Raw genomic sequence first — 25164 nt, forward strand, 5'->3', positions numbered from 1 at the left:
ACACTGGATTCAGTCTCTAAGGTGCCACAAGTCCTCCTTTTCTTTTTGCGGCTACAGACTAACATGGCTGCTACTCTGAAACTGGATTCAGTGTTACCTCATGTGGTTTGACCAGACGCTGACTGTCCTTCTGTCTCTCCATTTTTGAAACATCGCTGTGAAGCATCCTGAGTGTTTGTGGAAAGTGGGATGAACTAGTGCAGGGGTAGTCAATTATTTTTTGTCAAGGTCCAAATTTCTCGGTTAAGGTATAGTCAAGGTCCAGACTCCAGAGAAGAAAAAAAATAATAGTGATGATATTAATAAGTAAATAAAAAGATTTCAGGGTCCTTTCGAAAGCATCTGGCGGTCTGGGTTTGGCCCATGGTCCACCTACTGACTACCCCTGAACTAGAGTGATTGTGTCAGAGAAACCAGAGGAATAGAGAACTGAAAACCAACTGCAACCACACACACAAGACAAAGCTCCAGACACAGTTTCAGACTAATACCCGAAAAAGAGGAAGCCAGGGCAGTGATGAAAGAATGAAACTCAAACTTCCACTTATCAGAGTAGCTGATGGAAACAAAACTTTGCTTTAAGTATTAAGTGAAATACACTGTTGCAAACAAAAGAGACTTTGGGAAAAAACAGGGAAAGTTAATTTTGCTCTAGGGTTGAAAACCGCATAGCCACACTGAACAAGCTTGTGATTGAGACACTAGACTAGGATCTGGAAGATCTACATTCAATTCCTCCATCTACCTCAGGTCCCCTTTTGAAAAATGGAAATTTCTCCCTCTTTTTAGGGGTCTTTTCTTTTTGGACTGCAAACTCTTTAATGCCAAGCACACTGGAGCCCTGATCTCTGCTGGTGCGGCTAGGCACTACTGTAATACATATAAGAGCAGTTCTTATACCCTGATCACTGGAGCATGGCAGGGCATGGACACAGTAGAATGATTAGCCAGCCATGCTCACGTTCTTTCAATTTTTCTAATATTTTTAAAAAATCCAAAGTCAAATACATAGAGAACAAAGAGTGGGTGCAATACGGTGTGAACTCGCACATTCTGAATGTCTCAAAGGAGTATGAAGGGGGCCTCCTACCTGCAATTGCCTTAGAGGATTCTAGGCTATAGCTTCTGCCATTTTACAAACAAGAAGTTGTGATAAGTCACAGCAGGCTGAAATTGGCCAATGTCCTTGTTAAAACGGGATATAGCTCTGATGGCTGAAGTATCACAGCTAATCAAATTGCAACACTGACTTCTAATCCAAGGGGCATCTGCCTTGTGTGCCTCCAAATCATACTAACTTTCTCTAGAGGTCTGACATTTAAGTTAGCATGAACTCCACCCACTGTCCTTCCCCAGGTAATCAGAGAAAGCAGCCTGAGTAGATTGTCAGCTTTTGGGGCACGGGGCTCTTTGTCCCGTGTTTGGGTAGCACCTAGCACCGCAAGAATGCAAATAATAATAATAGTCTCAAGACCCTTTCAAACCACATCTTGACTAGAACAAGTTCCAGCTGATAAACTACATTAAATACCAGTAGTTGATTGGTAGCATCTGCTGTTTCCAGTAAGCATAGCAGAGAGTGGAAATAGGATGTAGGAGCCAGGCTTTTTTTTCCCTGATAAAGGCTATTCTAGGAAAGTTGAAAGGGAGCAATTCTGTTCCGCTCATCCAAGGAAGTTACTGTTAAAAATGCTCTATTTCTTGGCCTTGTGACTAAGATGAAGTATAGAACCAGTTTAATACCTGTCACAGCCTCTGACAGGGGATGATGTCTACCCTGGTGTGCAAGTGGACTCAGGTAATGAACAGGTCAGTGAGGGAGCTCAGCCAGACTGTGTAACACCCATGGATTTCCCTGCAGAACCCCTGTTCGTCAGTAACCGGACAGACCAGCTGGCTGCTGTGGGTTGTCAGAGGCTTGGACAGGGGCCCCATTTAGTTAGCTGTGGGCCTCACAGAAGGTTTATTCCCAGGGCACGTGCAGTGACACTGTTCGTAAGAGACCAGACGAGCACAAGAAGGCACAGGACCAACACCCCTATAGGGCTAAGAGACAAAGTGAGCGTTCCTGAGACCAGACGTCACAAACAAGCAGAAAAAAAGATTGGCCCAGCCAGATCTCCCGTTGAAACCCCACAGCTCTAAGAGAATCATTCTACCCTGCCTTCCTAAACGGAACCCCAACGGACAGCATTGGCTACCCCATCGTTCCCAGAGACGAGGTGAAGCAATTCTATTCTTCCCAGTCCTATCAAGCTGCCATTTCCCCCTACTCTCAGCACACATCTCTTATAGGGGAATTTAGTAATTCACCCCAGCTGAGCCCATTCCCATTGCCCTCTTAGTCAGGGTCATTACAATGAGGATAGGCACCTGTGTTGTTTACAAGGCTCAGGGAGAGTCTCTATTAATCTTCTCTCTGCCAAGAGAGTCCATTGCCCGCACCACACCCTGAAAAATGTCTGTCTGCTTCCCAGCCAGGGGTATTGTCCGAAGCATTTCCCCCTCCCCCCCCCGAGGCATAACACGGCATTCTCTCTGACCTGTGGTAGATGCCCTTGGAAGTACCTCAGATTTTTACCCCTGTGCCGGCTGTGCAGAGACCCAATGTGCAGCCTATCTGCTAATTAAGTCCACGTAAGCTGTACTTTTAAGTAGGATTGCCACTGCTAAGGTACAAAAAACCAGGAGCTCAGGGATGATCCTGGACAGCTGGCAGTGTGCACCTGTACAGATTTCCCAGGACAGCTATGATCCTGGGAAACTCTGGCTAGATGGCAGCCCTAATTTTACATGGTCCCTAGGCCTCGTGCTGGCTTCTGCACAGGGGAGAATTGCACCCAGCAGGAGCAAATGAGACAGCGTGTTGCAGTGACATCTGAGTGATGAAGACTCATGATTGGCTGAGCGAAGCCAGGTCCTGCACTCAACTTGATGGCATTTCTGTCTGTCTGTAACATGGTAACTTTTGAACCCTGCATCCAATCAGTTTCAAAATGATGTAGGAACAATGGGTAGAACTCTATGGATTTTGGTGAAAATAGGAAAACAATGGACACACAAAGCCCTTGGCATCTAGTTAACAGATGCAGCAGCTTCAACCACCTCTTTGATTGCCCATAATCAAAGAACCAGTTGATGGCAGCCATTAACAACTGGTTAACACAGAGCCTCTGCATGAGAGAGGTTAAGGGGGTGCAGGGAATCCTTGAAATAGAGGGACAAAGGCAGGAAGCATATAGTGTTTTTGTTGTGTGGTTGCTGGTGAGTATTTCCTTCAGGTTGGGGGGCTGTCTGTAAGCAAGGACTGGCCTGTCTCCCAAGATCTGTGAGAGTGATGGGTCATCCTTCAGGATAGGTTGTAGATCCTTGATGATGCATTGGAGAGGTTTTAGTTGGGGGCTGAAGGTGATGGCTAGTGGCATTCTGTTATTTCCTTTGTTGGGCCTGTCCTGTAGTAGGTGACTTCTGGGTACTCTTCTGGCTCTGTCAACACTAATCTAGGAACCAAACAAACCCTTGCAACAAAGCCCGTTGCCAACTGTCCCCACATATCTATTCAGGGGACACCATCATAGGGCCTAATCACATCAGCCACACTATCAGAGGCTCGTTCACCTGTGCATCTACCAATGTGATATATGCCATCATGTGCCAGCAATGCCCCTCTGCCATGTACATTGGCCAAACTGGACAGTCTCTACATAAAAGAATAAATGGACACAAATCAGACATCAAGAATTATAACATTCAAAAACCAGTCAGAGAATACTTCAATCTCTTTGTTCACTCGATTACAGACCTAAAAGTGGAAATTCTTCAACAAAAAAACTTCAGAAACAGACTCCAATGAGAGACTGCTGAATTGGAATTAATTTGCAAACTGGATACAATTAACTTAGGCTTGAATACAGACTGGGAGTGGATGTGTCATTAAACAAAGTAAAATTATTTCCCTTTGTTAATTTCCCCTCCGACTGTTCTTGTAAAGTGCTGGAAATGGCCCACCTTGATTATCACTACAAAAGGTCCCCCCACCACTCTCCTGCTGGTAATAGCTCATCTTTCTTGATAACTCTTGTTACAGTGTGTATGGTAACACACATTGTTTCATGTTCTCTGTGTATATAAATCTCCCCACTATATTTTCCACCGTATGCATCCGATGAAGTGAGCTGTAGCTCACGAAAGCTTATGCTCTAATAAATTTGTTAGTCTCTAAGGTGCCACAAGTACTCCTTTTCTTAATATAATCATGGTTCCCCCAAGGCTGTGTCCCTTTGTCATTGGTATCATGATACACTAGTGCTTAAAGAAATGGTGGTTTTAAATGTGAGTGGAGAAGAACAGATCTCAGTGTCAGTCATAAAGCACATTTGCTCATCCCTTATCTTTTGCAGTCATCATATGGCCATTTAATCTCACTTCTTTAAATGCTGAGCAATGTGTTTGTGTTTCTAGACATTTCTGCCTCTTTTCCATTTACGAAACTTGGCTTCTCTTTGTCAGATATTGTGAATACTGACTTCTGCTGAGGTGTGCAGCAAGTTTAATCGACGCAAGAGAAATAGAATCAGATTTACAAAGATATTTATGTGCTAAAGATGCAGATAGACATCCAGTGGGCTTTTTAGAAGGCAGTGCCCAACTCTCACTGGAGTTAAAAATCTGGCCCAAGGCACCTGAAATCCAAATAAGTGCCCATCTGCATATTTAGGCTCCTCAATACCTTTGAAAATCTGGTTTTATGTACTGACCAAAGTGAAGAAGGGTTCAGTACTCAAGTAACAGAGCATGAGACTGTTGGAGATATAGATTCCATTCCCAGCTCTACTGCTGATGTGTTGTGTGACCTTTGGCAAGTCATTTCAGCCCAGATCCACAACAATTTGTAAGTCCCTGACTCCCACTGATTGGGGAGCCTAAATACCTTTCAAGATCTGGGCCTTCATCTCTCTGTACCTCAGTTCCCTACGCATGAGCGTGTGTGGGTGGTGGGGGAATGGAACACAGCTCCCTGTGCTCAGCTAAAACAGAGGCGAGCCCCCATCCCTCCTCTGCCTGGCTTGGATAAGCAGGGCTTCCCTACAGCTCCCCTCCTCCTTCAAGGATCTGGTGGTGGGCAGGGTGCTTCATTGTAACTTTGCTGCAGTTCCCACAGTTGTAAAATGGGGGTAACGCTTCTTACCCACCTTGTAAAGTGTTTGTAAAGCTATGGATGAATGTGCCATTATAATCTTTGATGTTCCCCCAGCGTGTGATGGGTCCTCGCTATTTATTTATTGTTACATGTTTTTTTAAACATCTCCACTGTGGCCATGGATTTCATAAGCGTCACAGCATTTATTTGAACCTAAAATTCTACAGAGGACATGAAGTCCAGAAAAACAACCTAAAGTACTCATCTCAAGATCCCATCAGGAAGCAGAGTTTTCCCTATGCCATCTACTATGGAGAATTATTTTTACGTGATTAACAAACACAGTTAACCAAAGCAACTGACAATTAAAAGAGGAGGTACAATAAAATGAACTATTTGAGTAAATACTAATTTAAGAAGGGGGTGTAAAAGGAAGTCAGAGAGGGGACGAGAACATCTGACAGGACAGATCTGCACAGATTATAAGAAAGAAGAATTTCCTGCCTTTATCTAGTCACTTATTAACACATGCAAAGAAGTTTCAGAAGCTGTTTGAAGGATCACAAAAATATAGCAGGAGGAATGAAAAGAGACAAAGTCATCACAAGCAAGGTTATCCATGTTTTATAAATAAGGAAATGGAGCCACAAAAGACAAGCGATTTCTTCAAGCTCACACCATGAGTCAGGGAGAGAACAATGGAATCTGAACTCCTGGTGATCTGCTCTGACCACTCACCAACACTTCATTGTGGGACAGACCTCCATGTAGCTTAAATAAATCAGCTGATGTGATACATGCAATATTTGGCAACATGATTCCAAGCAGAACTGAGGGGCGGTGACAGAACTTCCATCTGCATTTGAACTGCAGACAGCAAAGATGTCTTCATTTCACTGTGATTAGCACAAACTACAGAGCAATCTTTGACTGAGGCTTCTGTTTGAACATCAAACTGGCATAGGTGATCTCATCATTAGGACACGTAGGAACCTGCAAATATTATTTGGGAGTGAGGAGCTGCTGGAGTTCTGACTGGATTTCCTACCCTTCATTTTGCTTTCTAGGATGCTCTCAAATGTAGTCTAGTGTGAGCAGTCTGTTCCTGTGCATGGGGAACACAGAACTTGCCAGACCAATGGTCCACTAGTCTGGTATCCTGTGACCATGGTCGATATTAGAGACTTCAGAGGAATCAATACCATAATGGACAATTATGGAATAACTTGCCCATAAGGAAAAGCTTCTTCCTAATCATCTCAGTTAGTGTTTGGTTTATGCCCTGAAGCATGAGGGCTTATAACCCTTATAAATGTCAGAGGTAACATCCCATCTCTAAGGAACCGCAGAGGTGACAGATTGAGTCCCTGAGGTATTTGGGGAATGCAGCATTTGAATCAGGGCAGGAAATATCTCGGTCCCTCTACAAACACCTCTTCCAGTCTCTGGCACCACAGCACGCTGATGGGGAGGAGGAGGCTGCAGAGATGAGAAACTGAGCATTTGGGTGGCATAGGTAGGAGTGATTATTGCTTTCCAAGGGAAAGCACTAGCTATAATTTAAGGTAAAAGGAACCTCTGAATAACTGTTACATTTATATGAACAAACTTCCTTTTTTCAGTCCCAAATTCACATTTATAACAATGTAGCATTTTCTACAGAGAATCTAAGACACATCATGAGACACCCCAAGGAACCAGTTCCGACCTTTACCTGGGTGTTTTCAGCAGGTGCCTGATGCACAGTATCTGCAGGATCCTGCTCTTGAGAAGTCTTTAGGGGTGTACTGTGATCTGTAATGGAGACAAAGGGATATGTACCAACGACAGCCAGGCCCCAGAAGAAATCCCCACCCCCTGGGTATGCGTTCAGAATCATTCTAAGGCCTGGATGAATTGATCCAGTTCATGAGGTGTGGAGAAGTGCAGAGGGCACAGGAAAAATTGGGAGCAAACTGTTTTGCAAATGGAAATAAAGTTTTAATCAGGCAGGTTGGAGAAGGAAGGGCAGAACCCCAAAGTGTGCAGCATGGAGCAGCGTGAGGAGAAGATGTACAGTATGTTCTGACCTGCATCCCCTGTATTATTTTACTGTATTGTCTGTATTGGGATGGTGTCTGGCAGCGCCAGCCGTTAACCAGGACTCCATTGCGCTGGGTGCTACACAAACACACAACAAACAGAGGGTCCATGCCCCAAAGAGCTTACAATCTAAGGGTCTCTCTTCATTGCAGAGTGAGTGCATGGAATCTGCCTGCTGCTTAGCCTAGCCTGGGTGTTAGCTGCCACACTGCAAAGCCAAACTCAAGTCACTGTACCCCCACTGGGGCTAGGACTCTTGGATTCTTGGTATTTGCTGTAAACTGAGTTCCTCTATGATACTTTCCCACGGAACTGTGGGAGAATTTGTCCACCCTTCTGATCACACAGCAGGAATTGCGGGAAGGCACTGGAAGACTATCAGCACTTCACTTGCGTGGCTTAGCCTGCATCCTCACTGCAAAGTAGGTGGGTTACCAGTCTGAATGAAAAGAGAAATGCCTGGCTCAAAACCACATCCCCAGAAAGGGCCAGTTAATTTGGGTTTAAAGCATCACTAAATATGGGTGATGTGCGGGGACAGGAGGGAGTTGGAGCAACAGCAACACCTGAATAAAAGGCCGAACTAACCTTGCTGCGAAGACAGACCCTAAGTAATCTAGTAACTTGGATCTTATCTGTGTGGATTCCCACAGGAAGACCTTTGAAAGGTGTGGGTGCTCGGTGCTTTGAAAAATCTGGCTCGGGTTTTTAATAGTCACTATTCTTGGCTACAGTGGGCTTTATGCTTCATTGCATGATGGCAAAATTACCACCATTATAGCTGAAGTGGTGCCCAGAGTCAAGAGGTGGATGAAAAGTCACTGCTACAAACAGATACTTTTGGCTACCATTTATTCAATACTCAAAGTACATTCACATACAAAAAAACCCAGCACACCTGTCTGGGTTTTTTAGAGTATTAACATTAGATAGACATGTGTGGATGGTTAAATATGTGTAATCAGAGTTTTCTCTCAATTTAATCAAATCACTAGAAATGACATGTCATAGGTATTGTCATGATGCTCACTCACTCTGTAATATGACAACACCCTGCTATGGAGATCTGATTATTATATTCCTGACTAATGTTTCTTTCAACAAACGTTCATTGGTGTAATGATGTTTTTGTTTCACATGGGCAAGCGTTTGTAAACCTACTAACGCTTCCTAAATACAAAAATAGTAAAAAAGAAAAGTCACTGCTGTTAATGCTGCATTCAAACAGATATCATCTAAGCAGAGCTCTGAAGGTGGTGGCATTATCACATTCCCAAAGTTATGTTATGGCCTACCCTGAACAGATATGGCAAGGAGATCCTAAGTGAACACCATCACTTCCTCAATGAAAAACCTGCACCCGCAGCAACCACATTTGAATGTGGAACATCTGAGATCCTCGGTCCTAGATGCTAAAAGGCATTTAAGCATCTAAATCCAGTTGATCTCAATGTGAGTTAGGTGCCTAAATACCTTTGAGAACCTGGCCCATGGTAACCAGCTGTCCTCTGCCACAAGCTACAGCAGTCCAATATCCTGCAAGCATTATTCTTCATTGCACATCCCTTACCTTTCCTTTTCCTGATAAAGCAGACGATTGTAAATACCAGTATGGTCAACAGGACAGCAGAGATACAGGCCACCAGTATGTAGAGGAACTCAGGGCTGTTAGTGCACAGAATACAGTGGGTCAGAAACAAACAGCTCTTCCCTTTCCTGCTCTCTGTCCTGGCTACCACACTGGCCAATACTATCTCAGCACCTCAGGGCTCTATGCTGAGTTCAAACACTAATGTTACCAAAACTTCCAGAACCATGCCCGATGCACTGAATTTGAGCTGAGTTAATAGAGATAGATAGATGTTATTGGATATCAAAATCACATGTCTACAGAGAGCTGCTATTTAGTGGGCCCAAATTCCAAATGAGAGGGAAGAAAGAACCTAAAAAAATCTGTGTGATAATATGAGATGTTTGCATCTAATAAGTGTGTCATTCAGATATTGTTATTGGCATGAAAAGCATTACCACAGGTTATGCAAGCTGCACTATGGACCCTCACATTCACAGGAATAAATATGGGTAACAAGATCAGTAACATATTTAATTCTAAGTAACAGAAAGAGACTTGATCTAAACAGACCAGATTCAGCCCTGATGTAACTTCACTGATCTCAGTGGAATTGCACCTACTTACACCAGGACTGAGCCTGGCCTGGTAATTGGAAAGCACTGTACTGGAGACCATAAAACCTATCTCCCATTGAAGTTAATGTCTTGAAGTGGAGCACGATGAGGACCTCAGTGTATATTTTAAAATGTTTTGGCTTTTCACACCCATTACAGAGCCTGAGTTTCAAAAACATAAAAATGCTGCATTCAGAAAATGAACATAAATCTGATGAAAAAGGTAAGTCTGTGAGGCAAACACACACACACAAAAAAGAAAAATATCCTCTCACTTCAGATTTAAATTCAAATATATACAACCGCCGGACCACAGGGATATTCACTGAAGGCATTAATCTACTGGAGGCAGATTATCCAATTCACACACTGTAAGAAATATATTACAGTTTGCAACCTGCGTCTCTTGTGACTGGAGAAAATCTCGGGGGGGGGGGGGGGGGAGAACAGTAATGGGTGTTTTTACTAACAGTTTATATCTCTGAAGAAGTCATGAGGTATATTTCTGCTCATTGTACACTTACGGATGACAAGAATCCACTCTCATTTGCTCCAGTGTAAATGAGAAGTTACTCTGCTATAGTCAATGAAGTCACTCCTGATTTACAACAGTGTAAATGGGTGTAGAATTTGGCCTGACATTTTCATTTCCATGAAATTTTGAAAAGCTAAACAGTATATCCCAGCATCACCACTGAGCATATCACATCAGCCTGTCAACTTACATTGTTCTATTATCTCATTTAAATCAAAATGTGGTGGTGAATGTATCAGAGAGTTATTAATTTAAAAACATCTCTTTTGGAATCTGATGCAGCACTTACTTCAAGCTCTTTATGACTTATTGGTTATGTTGTTTTCATTAGAATTGCATTAAGGGCTGATGATGAATACATGTTTATCAGCAATATAAATATACAGATTCTGTAGCAAATTCCGAGCAACCCTTTACAATTAGAAAAATTGAAGTCACTGCCCATAACAACTCTCCTTGGAGTCCGTGAACGATCTCTTGCCATCATGACAATTAACCCACAAAAATAGTTCTTGTTTACTTATCAAATATGCTCTTGTCTCTTGTAATCGTGACTACAGTAATTGTGCTGGAACTGGTGCTGGCAGTGCTGGTGGGGGCGGCAGGTGATGATGGTGCTGCTAGAAGGGAATACAAAGAGCATTACAACATGTTATCTGTTTCTTAAAATAAGTTTCTTTCTGCAGCAGTGTTTCCAGTATTGGGATCTGTTCTGTCCAGAGGCCCATGACCCACAAGGGAGCTATTAACGTACATTGGTGTGAGAACGTTCTTTAAAATCTTCTTTTTATGATTACTAATTAGAATGAGAAGGATCAAAGGTCTGTGGATGAAAGCTGGGCTATGGTAAATCATGTTCTGTGAGAATTACACGGCCACACTATTACTGCTGCTCAAAAATGTCTCACAGAGAGAAGTGAGATGATGTACTGGTCTAGTGGCCCAAATATTATTACCAATTACACTAATGCAGCTCTGTTGAAGTCTTGGGATTACCCCAGTGTAACTGAGAACAGAATTTGGTTTTCCTCCCTGTGATGGGTTGGACCCCCTGTCCAGGATGTCACCTGATGTACTGTGGTTTTAGTGAGCCTCTCCTGCTCCACCAGCCTGGATTCCCTCTCCCTGTGTTGCTGTATTAGGCTCTCCGGCCTCTTGCAGCACATAAACACAGGTACGGCCACAACCAGCTGCAGACACAGACTGAAATCAGCTCTGTGAGAGAAGGCTCACCCAGCACTCACGTATTGTTTTACACTATATACAAAAATCTGCACAGCGCAAACTCATAAAATTTCACCCTCTTCCTCAATGTGAAGAGAAATATGCATGACTTCTTGCCCCCCCAAGTTAGAAATTACATAAACTGGGTTTAATAAACAAAACAAATTTTATTTACTATAAAAGCAGATTAAGTGGTTGAAGAGATAGCAAACAGAACAAAGCAGACTACTAAGCAAATAAAATAAAACACGCAAACTAAGCTTGATTCACTAAAGAAACAGGTTACAAAATGTAGTTTCTCATTGGATATAATAAGATATGTTGAATCTAGGCAGGAGGCAGGGTTGCATTTCACTCAGAGTTCCAGTTATTTTTCTTACGGATTGGACCCGTCTCAGTCTGGACTCACCCCTGACTTTCCCTGCAGGTTGGTTTCTTTGTCCCTTCAGGTACTTTTAGCAGTCTTTCTTCTTGGGTAGGCCACGGAGGAGAGTCCCATTTGCCATCCTCCCCACCCTTAAATAAGATTTACATAAGGCAGGAATCTTTTGTTTCCCAAACTTGACCCCCTTCTCCTTTTAATGGAAAGTTACAAGAAGTCCAGGACAATGTTTAATATCAGGTGACAAGACCACCAGACCTAGTAGTGTCACAGCTAGTCCCAGGACCCCTCCCAGGAAGGAGAGAGATTAGTATCTTCACAGTCTTGTTTCTTCCTAATGGCCCATCAAATCTGATGGCCTGTTGTCTGGTGGGTGTCTTCCCAATACACACTCAGTTGTAATTGTTACATAGTCCATAATCTGAACTTCAGATACAGAAATGATACATGCATACAAATTGGATAATCACATTCAGTAAATCACAACCTTTCCAAGGATATCTTACGTGAGCCATCTTGCATTTCAGTTTTGTCATACCCATAACAGAAACATATTTTCATAAAGAATACAGAGTGTAATGTCATACCCCTGTGCAAGATGCAATTACCTGGATGTGATTTATGATTGTTTTTCGAGGACGAACTTCCCATTCTCTCTTCTTCTGGTAACTAAGGATAAAAAGTACGTATATACTGTTTAGAAAACATTGTAGATTTTGGGCCGAGTCTCTGATTTCTAAGATCATTAGATTGTGTCTCAATGTGTTCTAAAGTCCTGGTCTGATTCATGGAGGACAGGTGTCTCCGGGTCATTATTAATTACTAGTATTAATAGTTTGTACTGGAAACCCAAATTCTGGGTCTACTCTAATTTGTACTTCTCTGGAGGCTTTCATCCAAGGAGCTCAAAATGCTTAAACTGCAATGGATTAAGCCTCACAACATACCTGCGAGCTAAGAAAGTATTATCCACATTTTAGAGTGTGTGTGAGGTGTAGCAAACAGAGAGAATAAATAACTTGTCCAAACAAAATGGGCAGCAAGTCAGTAGCAGAGACAGCAACAAAACCTAGGAGTCATGGCAACCAGTATCTCACTCCACCTCTAGGTGTGACCGAATGCACCCCTGTATTCACACCCTGCAGACTATTGTAATCATCTTTGTACAAAATACACCTTGTGAGGTATCCTTTTAAAAACTAATAACTCACTGATGAATAATACCATGGTGAAATGGATGGAGCAACATTATGTGCAAAAAGAAAAGGAGGACTTGTCTCACGAAAGCTTATGCTCTAATAAATTGGTTAGTCTCTAAGGTGCCACAAGTCCTCCTTTTCTTTTTGCGAATACAGACTAACACGGCTGTTAGTCTGAAACCTGTCATTATGTGCAAAGTTATGAAAAACCCCCTGTATGATGTTAAAGGGACATGTTCAAACACACATAGCCCCCTCAGGTAGAACTGGTGAAGCAGGCCTGGCTTAAACAAAGGAATGTTTGTTTACCTCCATTTCACTGTAAACAGAGTCCTCAGACAGCAAGAGGAGGAAGAAAGATGACAAAGAAAATCTGAATTTCAGCATACACAGGTGAAAAGAAACAGCCTGAAGCCTCCTTCCTCCAGCAGACTCCATGTTTCCTTGCTCTCGGCTGGAATGAACTTTAACTAGGGGTCACATTCAGGAAAATGCTTTTAAGAGTGACTGAACTATGAAAATGAGGGGCAAACCCCCACTTATCTCTCCCTACCCATCTCTCTCTTTTCACCCAAGATGAAACAAACAGCCATTACACTTTGGGAGCAGGCCCTAGCCTGAGAGTTTGGTCAGCAATCTTACCAGAAACCTGTGGTAAGGGACTTCACTTTGAACCAAGTCTAGTTTGTTTAGGTTAGAAAGCATTTTATCTTTATTTTTCCTATATCCATTTCTGACTTTAATACATTACTTGTAACTCACTTAAAAACTAGTTTTGTTCTTTAATCAAAATAATCCAGTGTTGTGAATTGTTTGGGTAACTCCATTTAAGGTGGCAAGCTGTTGTGTATTGATCCTATTAGAGGGGCAACAGACCTAGTATGTCTGGACTGTCCAGGAGAGGGCTGAATAGTGCAGAACACACATTTTAAAGGAAAATCCGGGACTGTAGTGTGTTGTTGTCACCCTGCAAATAGTAATGAAGGCTGCTGGAAGCCATAGCGTGGGTGGGTGTGTTGCTGTCAGGCTGCTGGTGTCAGAACTGCTGGACCAGCATGGTGACTTTACACAGACACTCAGGAAGTAACCTGCATGCTGACAGCATGCTTCTGAGGAAGCAAAGTTGGAAGCTACATCAGCAAAGCATTGTGAGGCACCCAAGGTTGCAGGGCAGGGGTGACAGCCCCTCACTGGTCAGCACTGCACCCTGAAATGTTCTACTAGGCCATACTCGGAATATTTTTCCATACTTATAAACATACAGTCTATCTACTGTTAAAGACACTGACTAAAGTAAATTCTGTTTCAATCTGAAAGAGAAACAGCCAATGTAAAACCCACACTTCTGCATGAAAATTTGTATCTACTATTTTTTGCAGCAGCTATGAATATAACTGAAAGAGGTTAGGAAAAAATTCTCTTTTCAGTTTATGTTGTGCATTTGACAGCGCTTGATGTTCCCCCATATAATCAGTTAGTCCTCTATTGTTTGTGTGGGTCTTTCACACATCAACAAAGAGGAAAAGGTATTTTTTAAATCTCAGGACACGATCTGAAAATTACCAGATTTGACAATAAATATGACTGATTTATTCTTTACCAGTAAAAATGTTTTTAATTAAGATAAATGAAATAACTACATCTTACCTCCTTCTATGAAATTGTTGCGCGCTGGACACCAGGAAAATGTTCCAAAGCCTTAGCAGCTGCAAAAACAACTTGATTTTCCCCTTTCTCAAAGCAGACCAGTAACAGCTATCAGAGGTAGTTCAACATATCTACATCCGTTCAGATGTTGAAAGATCTCCGGTCTTGGGCTAGAAAGGATCTTTTCTTGCATGCATGAGGAAATTCAGTAATATCAGATTTTGTCACACAAGAAATCACCCATTTTTTTCATGTAAACAATACCCATTTTTAGGCAAACAAGTATGTTTGAAATCAGGTGTCAAAATTCTGATATACTTATTAAGGGAGAGTGAACACAAGAGAATGTTTTGGTTTTGCAAATCTCTTGAATATTTTTTTTCTCCTCTGAATTTAAAGCTTTGTTTTTAACAAAGCCAGTCAAAATTTTGGTTGACATTTTGAATCTTTGAAATCTTTATGATTGGTTCTATTTTTTTTTTAAATTGAATCACCATGTTTAAAAAAAACTAAAGTTTTGTTCCCCTTGTGTTAAATTATCTCATACCTTTTCAGCACAGCATTTAAACGCAATAATCTTATTATTTCAATGGGAAGTAACTTGTGAATAAATTACTTACCAAAGTAATGTGCATTGCTGAGTAATGATGAGATTACTCATATTTAAGTGTTTTGCTCAGTTAGGGCTTGTGTGAGGAATAGACCTCCACCCCTGAAAAGATCAGACAATCAATGGAAGGCTCTCTATTTTTGTTTTAAATTAGAATTCTCCCTCTACTTGCTCCTTTTTCAAATCTCCAGTAAGTGGAACACACACTCAATAACATTTGAGTCAAGATGACTGAGTGGGTTCAAATGTAAGCCAAGTGATTTACCTGTCCTTAGTCAACACTTGGCACGTTACTGTCGTGCTTGGATTCTCACTCTGCTCAGGACCTGTTTATATCCCCATAAACCTATTTTCACATTGAATTGATTTTTTTGAACGGGTAGGATTAGTAGAAATGTTTATTAACAAAAAGCCTAAATGTTGGGCTTATGTCACCACTGTTCAGTTATGAATTCTGTGCCTGCTGTTCTAGTACAATGGATAGAAAGTAAGATGGAATGAGGGTAGTGGTCTCCAGTTGTTTGGAAATATAAGCTATTTAATTCCTGTTTGCAAAGTGCCTCTTACATTAAACTCCTCTCACTACAGAACTGACTATTGTTGCTAGAGGTAAAGTAGGTAGATGGGTAACAATACAATGAAGTTGAGGACACATAACAAATGTCAGCTCCATTACAGAACATACGCAGGAAGGGGGGGGGGGGGGGAGAGAGAAACAAAACTAATTCAGCTTGGAACCACAGATGGAAGGAAATTGCACTTCCTTGAGTTTTAAGAAACTGGTTTAGCAACTATTTTCTTCTCTGCTTTATTTCCCTGCAATAATCTGTCCCAACACACATATATAGCAAGTCAAGTTCATAGCTGCCTTCAGTGCTACTTCCTGCTCCCAACTTCCTCCCCTGTGGACTAGTAGCTGGCCCAATCTTAGCTCACTTTTCATTGTTGAGACACTGCAAATTGGGACAGTAGTTAGTGTGGGCATGTAGAATCCACAGAGAGATTTATATGGCACGAGTACAGAGGAAAGTGACACTGACAATTCTGATTTTTCAGTTTGCTAACAGAAAGTCAAAGGGGTATGTGCTTTGGAGGAGACAAGTGGTAGACAGTGTGCAGAGGTGGAAGGTGGCTTTAGCCCTCTCAGAGCCACTGGTAATTTCTAAAGGCAACTGTATCATACCATAGGGAGCATAATCACATCCCTGTTTGTGGGAGGGAGCCATCTATTCATCCAGAAAACAGGGGTACCATGCTAGAAATGCACAATTAAGAGCATTAGTCTTTAACAAGATCCACAGGAAAGTTAAGACAGACAGAGGCTGAGGCTTTGTTTAAAGAAACCACACACACACCCAACACACTAAGCATTCATTTCATTCACAGACTCCAGGGACCTTTCTCTCCCCCCACAGAAACAAAGGAAGAGCAGCCCCTCTTTCATTGAGTAAGAGGCGTCATAACAAAATTTCAGTTTAGCATTGTGGAATATGATCTATGGTCCGCCAGCAGGGCTTCATCGTGGGAACTTCTGCTTGCAAGGCGAGCCATGTAACAGACTTCTCATCATATACAGAAATACTGCTTATGGTTGCAAGGCAGAGATCAGAAAACCTAATGTGCAAAAATACCCATCAAGTTTTTTGTTTTTTTTTTCCCCCCCAAAAAGCACATAGGGTGAGAAATATAGGACATCTGGGGGAAAAAAAGGGGGAGGGGGGAAACTACCCTCCTACGCTCTCCCCACACTCCAGAGCAAGTGGAGTATAACATACTCTGCATAGTGCCTCTCTCCTTCCCTCTCCCCACCTGGGAACAAATAAGCCATTGCTGTCTGTGTAATGGTTAGGCCATAACCCAAATGTATATCTAGTGTAAACACTGTTTGTTCATACTACTCAAGGATATCAAAATGCTTTACAAGTATGAATCATGCCTCACTTTCCCGTTTCCCATGTACTTATTTTACAGTGGAGGAAACTGAGGCACAGGCAAAAGTAGTCACTTGCCTAGACATATAGTGAATCAGTGTCAAAGCCAGTCACAAAGAAACATGAACCGTTTGGCTTTAACAAAGGAAGAGTTATGTTTTTATTCATCTGCAGAATCCTAATTTCTGCATAAAAACAAACTGGAACAAGTACATAGGTTCCTGTTCACATGTCAGAATTAACTGCCATAAACATATTCTGGAACTGCTGCTAGTTCAGTGCTACTAGTCAGACAGGGAGCGTACAGAACTTATTTTAATTGAGAGTTACAGTTGTACAGTTTCCAACAGCAGATCACAGATGCCACACAGAGCTGATTGGAATTCAATGTCGTGCAATTATACTGCCGCCTGCGGGCTCTTCGATAACATCTTCAAATCTGAGATGCACTTGGCAATACTCTCCTTCTCCTGAAAAAGGAAATGAATAGACTTTCACAGGCCTTGAAACAATTTAGGGAAAAGAATCATTTGCACGAACCATTTGTGCACACCAGCTATGTTCTGATTTTGCTGGGTAAAAACTGAAGCCAAGTACAGAAAGGATCTAGTTCCAACTCATGTATGATTAATACTTTGCACAACCACCTAAGAAAGTCATGGAGATGGAAATCCAAATATTGGTCTATGTTCAAGCATTAGCAAGCGATGATCAATCTAGATGATCAAAATCTGATCCTACAAAACAGTCAGCCTGCACAATTCAAAGGAGACTGCAGAACGTTGGCAAGTGGCAGGCCAACCTATCTAGAGGAAGAGTAAGCTTTGGGAAGAGCGAGTGGATCCTCCAAAGCGCAGGCAGAACTGATGGAGGAGAGAAGACAGCGTTATGTAAATGAACTCCCCATTTAGTGCACTTCAACTCCATATCTAGGTCTACCCATTTTCTTCACCTCCCAGTGTGGAGACAGACCACTGAAGAGGCACCAAGGAAGGGAAATGTGCAGTTGCCAGTCATCTTAAAAATTCACATTTAAACATCTATGCTTTACATCAAAGGATGCTGCACGGAAGTACCCCAGCCTCCTGGGCAATACCTCCCACCCACAACCCACCATTGTGCTGGAAGGTATTCCCTCAATTGGAGTCATTGGGCAGGATTCTCAGAAGCAACCAGCAACCACAACCCAAATGGAATCAAGAAATGCTGCAAGTCCTCAGCATTTTTGTGTTGCTCAGAAGAGTAGGCATGTGCCTCGGGCCCTCTGGGAGCCAGCCAGAGAAGAGCAAACCAAAGAAATACGAGTCATATTTGGCCAGAGATGGCAGATAGGTGAGGAAAACAGTGTTCTGTATTAGGACACGGGAGGCACAGTGAACTGCTAGAAGCTCAGACACTAAAAGTACCTGTTGAGCGGTGATGCTCTGGGCAACGTTTTTCTCTATCCAGTTGATCATGTGATCTTGTTCCTTACGACGCGTCAGTTGCTGTACAGCGATTTGATAGTCTAGCCGCTTCTTCACTTCATTGTATACAGTGAGCAGCCTCTCTCGGTAGTTAGTCTCTAGCAGCATAGCAATGTTATTCTAGTCAGGGAAAAGATGCATTTCAATTTTCTATTATGACTTTTCTGACCATCTTCACTGGTATTCTTTTATTTCAGATTTAAAATTTGTATTAACACTAATGTTAAAAATTATATAATACACAGGTTAAGAAAAGAGTGTCTGTACATCTGGGTATAATGTTTAGATTATCCACAAATACAAAGTTTGTTTTAAAAGTCGTAAGATACGTAATCAGCAATAAATATAGATCAATACATTTAATACAGTTTAGATATTAGCATCCTAGTATTTGGATACATCACTCCTGAAAAGTTATACAGAGAGTTGGTTGTGGAAAGCAAATATATCAGTGAGTGAAGATTATCCCTCAGTAGTTGAGAATTTAGGATTGGTTGTCCATTAGAAAATACAATCCATCTGGAAAGTATGTAAGTTACTTTCCCGACCACGCTTCTCATCAGCACTCCAGCTCATCCCTCCTAGTATTGCCAATGTGCAGTGAGGTGTTCTAGGTAGATGTCCCTCGATCACTACACTCTCATGTTGCCTTTCAAAGGAACCTAGAGTATTTTACAAAAATTGGCTGTGTGTTCATTCACAGATGGAGGCACAGAAGTTAAATGACTTCACAAGGTCTCAGACAGAAACTGAACCCTAGAATCCAAACTCTATACTATATACAAAGACTATATAGTCTGTCAAAAAGCGAGAGTCCCACTATTTAAATATCTGTAGTATTTTAAAAAATGGGCTGCATTTTAGACTTTTCAACGGAGTGTCTTTATACTCAAGATGAATATTTGGCAAAAAACTAGCCTAATCCATCTCTACACAGGAGCTCTCACCATCATGTTCTTTTAAAATAGGTTGTGTGTAATTTCCTAGGTTTAAAAAACTGGAAAAAATGTCACATTGACACCCACATGGGTTATCCGCAGGGCTGGAACCTTTAGATCCACAATACAGACCTCTGCCACAGCGGCAGATACAGCAGTAGGTGGAACTCTTTAGGTGGACCAACACTAGAGGAGGAGGAAACACTCTGCCAGTGGGTTTCACAAAGACCTGGAAAGGAGGTGACAGACTGTTCCCTGCCCCCTACGACCCCTCCTAGCCCATCCCTGTCCCACTCTTCCTTACCCCTCAGACTCTTATTCCAGTCTCATTCCCCCACTCCTCAGGCTTCTTAGCCCATTCTCCTTGTCCAGACAGTTCCAGTTCATTCCCTGGCCCTCAGCCCCTCATCTTCCCTGTGTTCCTCATCCCATTTCAGTATCCCATTCCTCCCAGCTTCTTGTCCTAGTTGTCCCCGTGCCAAGTACCTCACCTGATCTGTCACCACTCCCCCTCTTACCCAATCAACACTCCATCCCAATCTACACACCTGCAGGTCTGGCTCTTGTCCCTTCTTCATTCAAATTAGGCAGCTTCCTCCTCCATGCTGCCTGGGCTCAGCAGGACAGCACAAGATAGTCTCCCTGCTCTCAGTTCATGTGCTCAGACCCAACACTTCCACAGCAGCCCAAAGCTGCAATTGACAGGAAAGTCCTGCTTAGCCCTATGCTGCAGTATGGATGGAGTCTTTGACAAATTTAGCAGCTAAACTCTGAGGAATGTCTATTGAGTACGTGTGAACTGTGATCTTTCAAAGGCTTAAAATTTGGCCAAATTTGGGCAGGTCAACATGGACTGCAAAAGGAACACCCTCAACACAGAGGCCTCCAACTGCCAAATTTCAAGTCTCTACTCCATAACTTGCAGATTCTAGAACTTCTCAAATGAAAGGTCGCCAGAATGTTCTAACAATGTATTTTTCCCTAGCTTCATTCTCTGAAACGGCTGAACCATTTTCAAGGAAGATTTAAAAAAAAAAAAAGCTGGGGCAGACACCCAAGATGGAAAAATTAAAGCCTGAATAATTCTGGTAAAGTTACGTGCAACTGAAAATAGGGTCTTATAATGGGAAATGTCATACAACTTAATTGTCTATGTGACCTGCCACGCCTAATGTACCGATAGTCAACGTTTGTTGCTTAAGTACATATAACCACAGATCCTGAGAGTCTCTGAGGGCCATGTAAAAAGATATTTGTAAAGTTGTATTTGTAATAACGTACCCGCTTGGCATCAAAGAGATAACTGCGGCCTTCAGCCCTCCATTGCTCCTTCTTTTCCTGTTCAATTATTGACTCCAGGTGGTTGATTGAATCATTTTTCACAGCTAAAGCTTTGGCAACTTTCTCCTGAAATAAGAAGGAACTTTAAAATCCAGACTGAAACGTAAGAAAAGGAAAGATCAACCGCTTATCTGATTGCTCAAAACTGCACCGTCTCCTTAAACTGTAACTTATCAGTTCTGAGGGTGAAGAGAGGCAGCCACGAACAGTAACTGAAATTCAAGCTGCCATGTTTAAAGCTTAAGCCTGGTCTACACTTAAAACATACATAAATGCAGTTTTACCAGCACAGATGAGTTTCTGTCAGTATAGCTTATTTCAATCAGGGACCCAATATAAGCTACAAGGCAAGAACTTTTCTGTTTGTGTACACTGGAAAAGGTTTACCGGTACAGATATACCTGCAAACAATCCTAGGGTAGATGCAGCTTATTCTGGCAAAAGCCTTTTTACTAGTGGAACTTATACCCAATTACCCAACTGAAATAAGCGACATCAACAAAAGCACTGGTAAATCAGGTCTACAGTACAAGTTTATTTAGGCCAAGACCTTGTCTACACTAGAAAGAAGCTACAGTTATACAAGCAAACCCTTTCTAGCATAGAAAAGGCCTTTGCAGAAAAGAACCAAGGAACACACATAAAAGAGTACAGAAATAAAATAGCATGCTCCCAAAATATGAAGAATGAGGCAACAAGGTCTCTAATTTCCAGACTAAATTCCTCCATTTCACTCTGAAGTAGATGTAATAAAGACTGCAATGCACTAGCTTCAAAATGCACGTACATGGTTTAGTTATTTCTAAGAAACCCCACACCAGCTAAAAAGCAGGTAAGTTTGAAAGTCAGAGGCTTATGCTCCCCAAGCATCCAAGTCACTGCTGAAAATGGGAATTAAGCTGCTTTTGAAAAATGCTACTCAAATTCTACATATATGGATATTGATTCATGACACCAACTATAAATGCATACTATGCCTCAGCCCTTTAATTTTAGATTGTGACACCCATGGCAAAATACCATAAAATAAGCATTTTGCAAACAGGTGGCTTCTAAACATGCATGACATAGTCAAGTTCTGGCTCCCTTAGCCAACAGGGCCTGGAAGTACTGTTCTGATGAGAGTTTCATCCATTTCTTCAGGATTAGTAGATTACCAGTCAAAATGCAAGAACACTTAGTTGCAAGACAGTCACACTGTACACAATTCTACATCAAACCTGTCCATGAATTTAAATTAAGTTGCCTCTAAGTGTGCCCTGTAAGATTTATTTGGCACAGAACACCTATTGTAAAGTGCTTTGTAGGCTTTCTGCACTGTACAAAGAGAACTATCATTAAAAAAGCCATTACTTTTCTTCAATATTAGAAGAACTGGTGAACTTTTTCATTTTTTTAAAATTTGCCTTCTTAATAACTGTTTATTTCCAAACTGATTTTAGCAACTGAACACCTGGGATTGTTGATTGAGAATCAGTGTCAAGTTAGATTATGTTCTCTTTTTTTCTTACCTCATTGAGCCTATCAGCAAAAGCTGCTACATCACCCCCATATTTTTTAACTATATAGATGAGGACTCCCACTGTGCAGGCACCTGCAATCGTTTCATGGTTGACTATATAGATTTCCTTGGAGAGAAGGTAGAACAGTAGCCCTGTCCCCAGCACATAGGGCCCTAAAATAGATAAAAAGGATACTGTTTTAAATACATCACTTGGAAACAGATCCATTCCAAGTTCAACTGACTGAAAGCAGAGCTAGGTATTTAATTATTTTAAGTTACATAGGAATATTGAGGGACTTGTCACACCTCTCCACAAAAAGGATTACTCCGGTAGAAGAATGAGATAGACTCCATCTTACACCATTCCCAGAGATATACTGTTATATGAAGACTTCCATCACCAGAAAGTAACCATGGAAGGCCTAATATGTTACCGGTAACTTCTGCTGCCCTCTCAGCATAGGGCATTAACCTCCATGTTTGGAAGTTACTGTGAGCCAGCAGCTGCAAAAACTTTTCCGCTAATCAGGCCTATAACACACTTCGGACTTATCCTTTACTGAACGCTAAAGTCTGTAAGGTGCCCTCTGATCAACTCCCCCATTTGAGTCCCAGACTTCAAAAGAATTGAAGGTTCTCAGTATCTCAGAGGGAAACTTATCACCATGCAGGATCAAGTCTATAATTAGTACAATACCCTAAACAGAGTGTGTTCTTTCCCACCACAAAAGCAAATTCATTACCCAAATCAATGTCAAGTTACTCACACCAGTAAAACCTAAACTTTTCAAACACTTTGCCTTACTTGATGGCCATAGCAAGTGTGCAGCACCAAGAAATCAAAATCAAACCCACAAAGGTACAACACACTAACCTGTGACTCCTGTTTTAGGATACAGGAACTGGAAAAATTCCTCCGGGATCAACCCATGACGAACTTGCCCTCCTTTCTCAGGGAGGGGTGGTAAAGGAGCCAAGCAGTGCTGACCTGTGTGAAATGGTCTAGACGCATGTAATACACTATGAGTAAAAACAGATTTTCTGTGAAGTGTATTCCTTTGCAAAAAAAGAAGTCTCAAATGAAGTTAGGTTTCAGAGTAGGACACTTGTTCTTATATGAGGGCCCCAAAATATTTTCAGTTATATAGAAGTCAAAACTGTATACAAAACATTCAAAATGGACTTTGGTTAATGCTTATACAAATTTACCCTTGGTAAACACATCTATTTATTTGCATAGATTTGGTAGATTTTACCTAGTTTCACATGAGCAAATGGGTTCACATGGAGGTTGCACGTACATGGAAAAAGAAAAAAGACCTTCACAATCCTGTCTGAAGATTCACAGCAGGAACTTAAATGAGAAATTGTAGCAAATCTATACTTCTACAAGAATACTTTTCATTCCTTTAATTTTCTACTGAAGGGTCTCAAGATGCTTAACAAAAAAATTATTCTTCCAGATGCATAACGGAAGCAAATTCTATCATCACGATTTAACAGGTAAATAGACTGAAAATTTAGGTGACTTGCCCATGGTCCGACAAACAGAAGCATCCCAACCTCCAGAACCCTGATCATATTAAAAAGTTTGATCAGAAGCTAGCTGAGTGTTGCCAAAGCAGGGTGGATAATAGCACTCAAATAGCTACCAGAAGGTAGCTCAAATATTAGGGCCTGACAAAGTTGCACCATTCAAGCTAAATGTGTTACTTTATACCAATTTAAACTGGTCTAACTTTGTTGATAGTCTTAAGCTGAAATAACACTACTAATATTGTATTTGCTGGTATCTGTACTAGGCAGAAGCTAGCTAAACCAACATAACCAGTTTGGAAATTACCCCCTCTATAAAGTGCCTGGAGATCTACTCACAAAAAGTGTGATATAAGAACTAGCCATTATCATCACGCCATTAAACAGATATAACAGTGTATACACTCACTGGTTGAATTAAGTGGGCATAGGAGTTAAACCAGCACAACCGCCTGCTTATGCGAACGGTTAATCTAACCTAAAGAGGGATTCACAGAAGAGACTGTCACGGAGTTTTTAGCTCCATGCCAAGGTAGTACAGGTCATGTCTAGCACAGCCAGCAACCCTAACCCCCAGCCCCAGGAACAGGCCCCCAGAATCTTAATTCCTAGTTCCCCGTCTCCCCACAGACCCCACTAGAAAGAGAACCCAGGCGTCCTGACCTCCCCCGGCCCCCACCGCAACCCAACCGGAGGGGGAAGAGAACCCAGGCGTCCTGACCTCCCCCGGCCCCCACCGCAACCCAACCGGAGGGGGAAGAGAACCCAGGCGTCCTGACCTCCCCCGGCCCCCACCGCAACCCAACCGGAGGGGGAAGAGAACCCAGGCGTCCTGACCTCCCCCGGCCCCCACCGCAACCCAACCGGAGGGGGAAGAGAACCCAGGCGTCCTGACCTCCCCCCCCCACGCCACAGCAACCCAACCGGAGGGGAAAGAGAACCCAGGCGTCCTGACCTTCCCTCCCCACCCCCGCCCAACCGGAGGGGAAAGAGAACCCAGGCGTCCTGACCTCCCCCCCACCCCCGCCCGGGGCAGGCCCAGAAGCCCGGCGCCTCGCCCGGGCCGCACTTACCCCACGGAGAGGGAGGGAGCCAGGCTCTTCAGCGCCGCCGGAGCTGGGGAGGACACAGAGCGATCAGCGCAAAGCCCCGGCCCGCCCGCGCCCAGCCGCCCCCCGGGGACGGGCCCCACTCACCGGCGCGCAGGCCCAGGCGGGACAGCATTGTCGGCTCGGCTGCGGCGCTGCCCTCTCCGTCCCGGTGACCCCAGCCGCAGCGGCGGCAAGATGGCTGCGGAGAATGAAGCCTCGCGAGAGGAGCTTGGGAACGCCCCAAATCTCGCGAGGGTGGGGGCGGGAGCGGTAAAAGTATCGCGAGAGGAGTCGTAATTCGCCTGCAATTTCGCGGAGCGCGGGGGGGCGGGGCTCGGGCAAGTCTCGCGA

The 25164-nt window shown here is 42.7% G+C and overlaps 2 protein-coding genes across 3 annotated transcripts; both read right to left on the reverse strand.

The window, feature by feature from the left end:
* Positions 1–2514: 2514 nt before the first annotated feature.
* LOC144929623 (uncharacterized) lies at positions 2515–16965 on the reverse strand. 2 transcript variants are annotated; one of them, XM_078849789.1, is made up of 6 exons: positions 14397–16965; positions 12159–12219; positions 10465–10561; positions 8793–8887; positions 6855–6934; positions 2515–3700 (listed from the first exon to the last, which is right to left on the reverse strand). In XM_078849789.1, the coding sequence occupies exons 2-6, from the start codon at positions 12199–12201 to the stop codon at positions 3560–3562; spliced, it is 456 nt and encodes a 151-aa protein (XP_078705915.1). In that variant the 5' UTR covers positions 12202–12219; positions 14397–16965; the 3' UTR covers positions 2515–3559. The 2 variants fall into 2 exon arrangements, with proteins under 2 accessions (XP_078705915.1, XP_078705914.1); XM_078849788.1 differs by having other exon boundaries at positions 2521–3700; positions 10465–10564.
* Positions 16966–17067: 102 nt separating this feature from the next.
* ATP5PB (ATP synthase peripheral stalk-membrane subunit b) lies at positions 17068–25033 on the reverse strand. The gene is made up of 7 exons (XM_073319900.2): positions 24919–25033; positions 24796–24838; positions 23061–23206; positions 22194–22357; positions 20623–20748; positions 18344–18523; positions 17068–17407 (listed from the first exon to the last, which is right to left on the reverse strand). The coding sequence occupies exons 1-7, from the start codon at positions 24944–24946 to the stop codon at positions 17336–17338; spliced, it is 759 nt and encodes a 252-aa protein (XP_073176001.1). The 5' UTR covers positions 24947–25033; the 3' UTR covers positions 17068–17335.
* Between the last annotated feature and the right edge of the window lie 131 nt (positions 25034–25164).

This window comes from Lepidochelys kempii, chromosome 21 (assembly GCF_965140285.1).
Source record: "Lepidochelys kempii isolate rLepKem1 chromosome 21, rLepKem1.hap1, whole genome shotgun sequence".
NCBI lineage: Eukaryota > Metazoa > Chordata > Testudines > Cheloniidae > Lepidochelys > Lepidochelys kempii.

Excerpts from the sequence above, each read along its gene's own strand:
- LOC144929623 (XM_078849788.1), bottom strand. The coding sequence starts at position 12,201 with ATGGGAAGTTCGTCCTCGAAAAACAATCATAAATCACATCCAG. Across the intron at positions 10,565-12,158 it reads CAATCATAAATCACATCCAG|CAGCACCATCATCACCTGCC; the intron begins GTAATTGCATCT and ends ATTCCCTTCTAG. Across the intron at positions 3,701-6,854 it reads CACCTGCTGAAAACACCCAG|AGACTGTCCAGTTTGGCCAA; the intron begins GTAAAGGTCGGA and ends TCTTTTATGTAG.
- ATP5PB (XM_073319900.2), bottom strand. The coding sequence starts at position 24,946 with ATGCTGTCCCGCCTGGGCCTGCGCGCCG. Across the intron at positions 24,839-24,918 it reads CCGCCTGGGCCTGCGCGCCG|CTCCGGCGGCGCTGAAGAGC; the intron begins GTGAGTGGGGCC and ends TGTCCTCCCCAG. Across the intron at positions 22,358-23,060 it reads TCCTAAAACAGGAGTCACAG|GGCCCTATGTGCTGGGGACA; the intron begins GTTAGTGTGTTG and ends TATCTATTTTAG.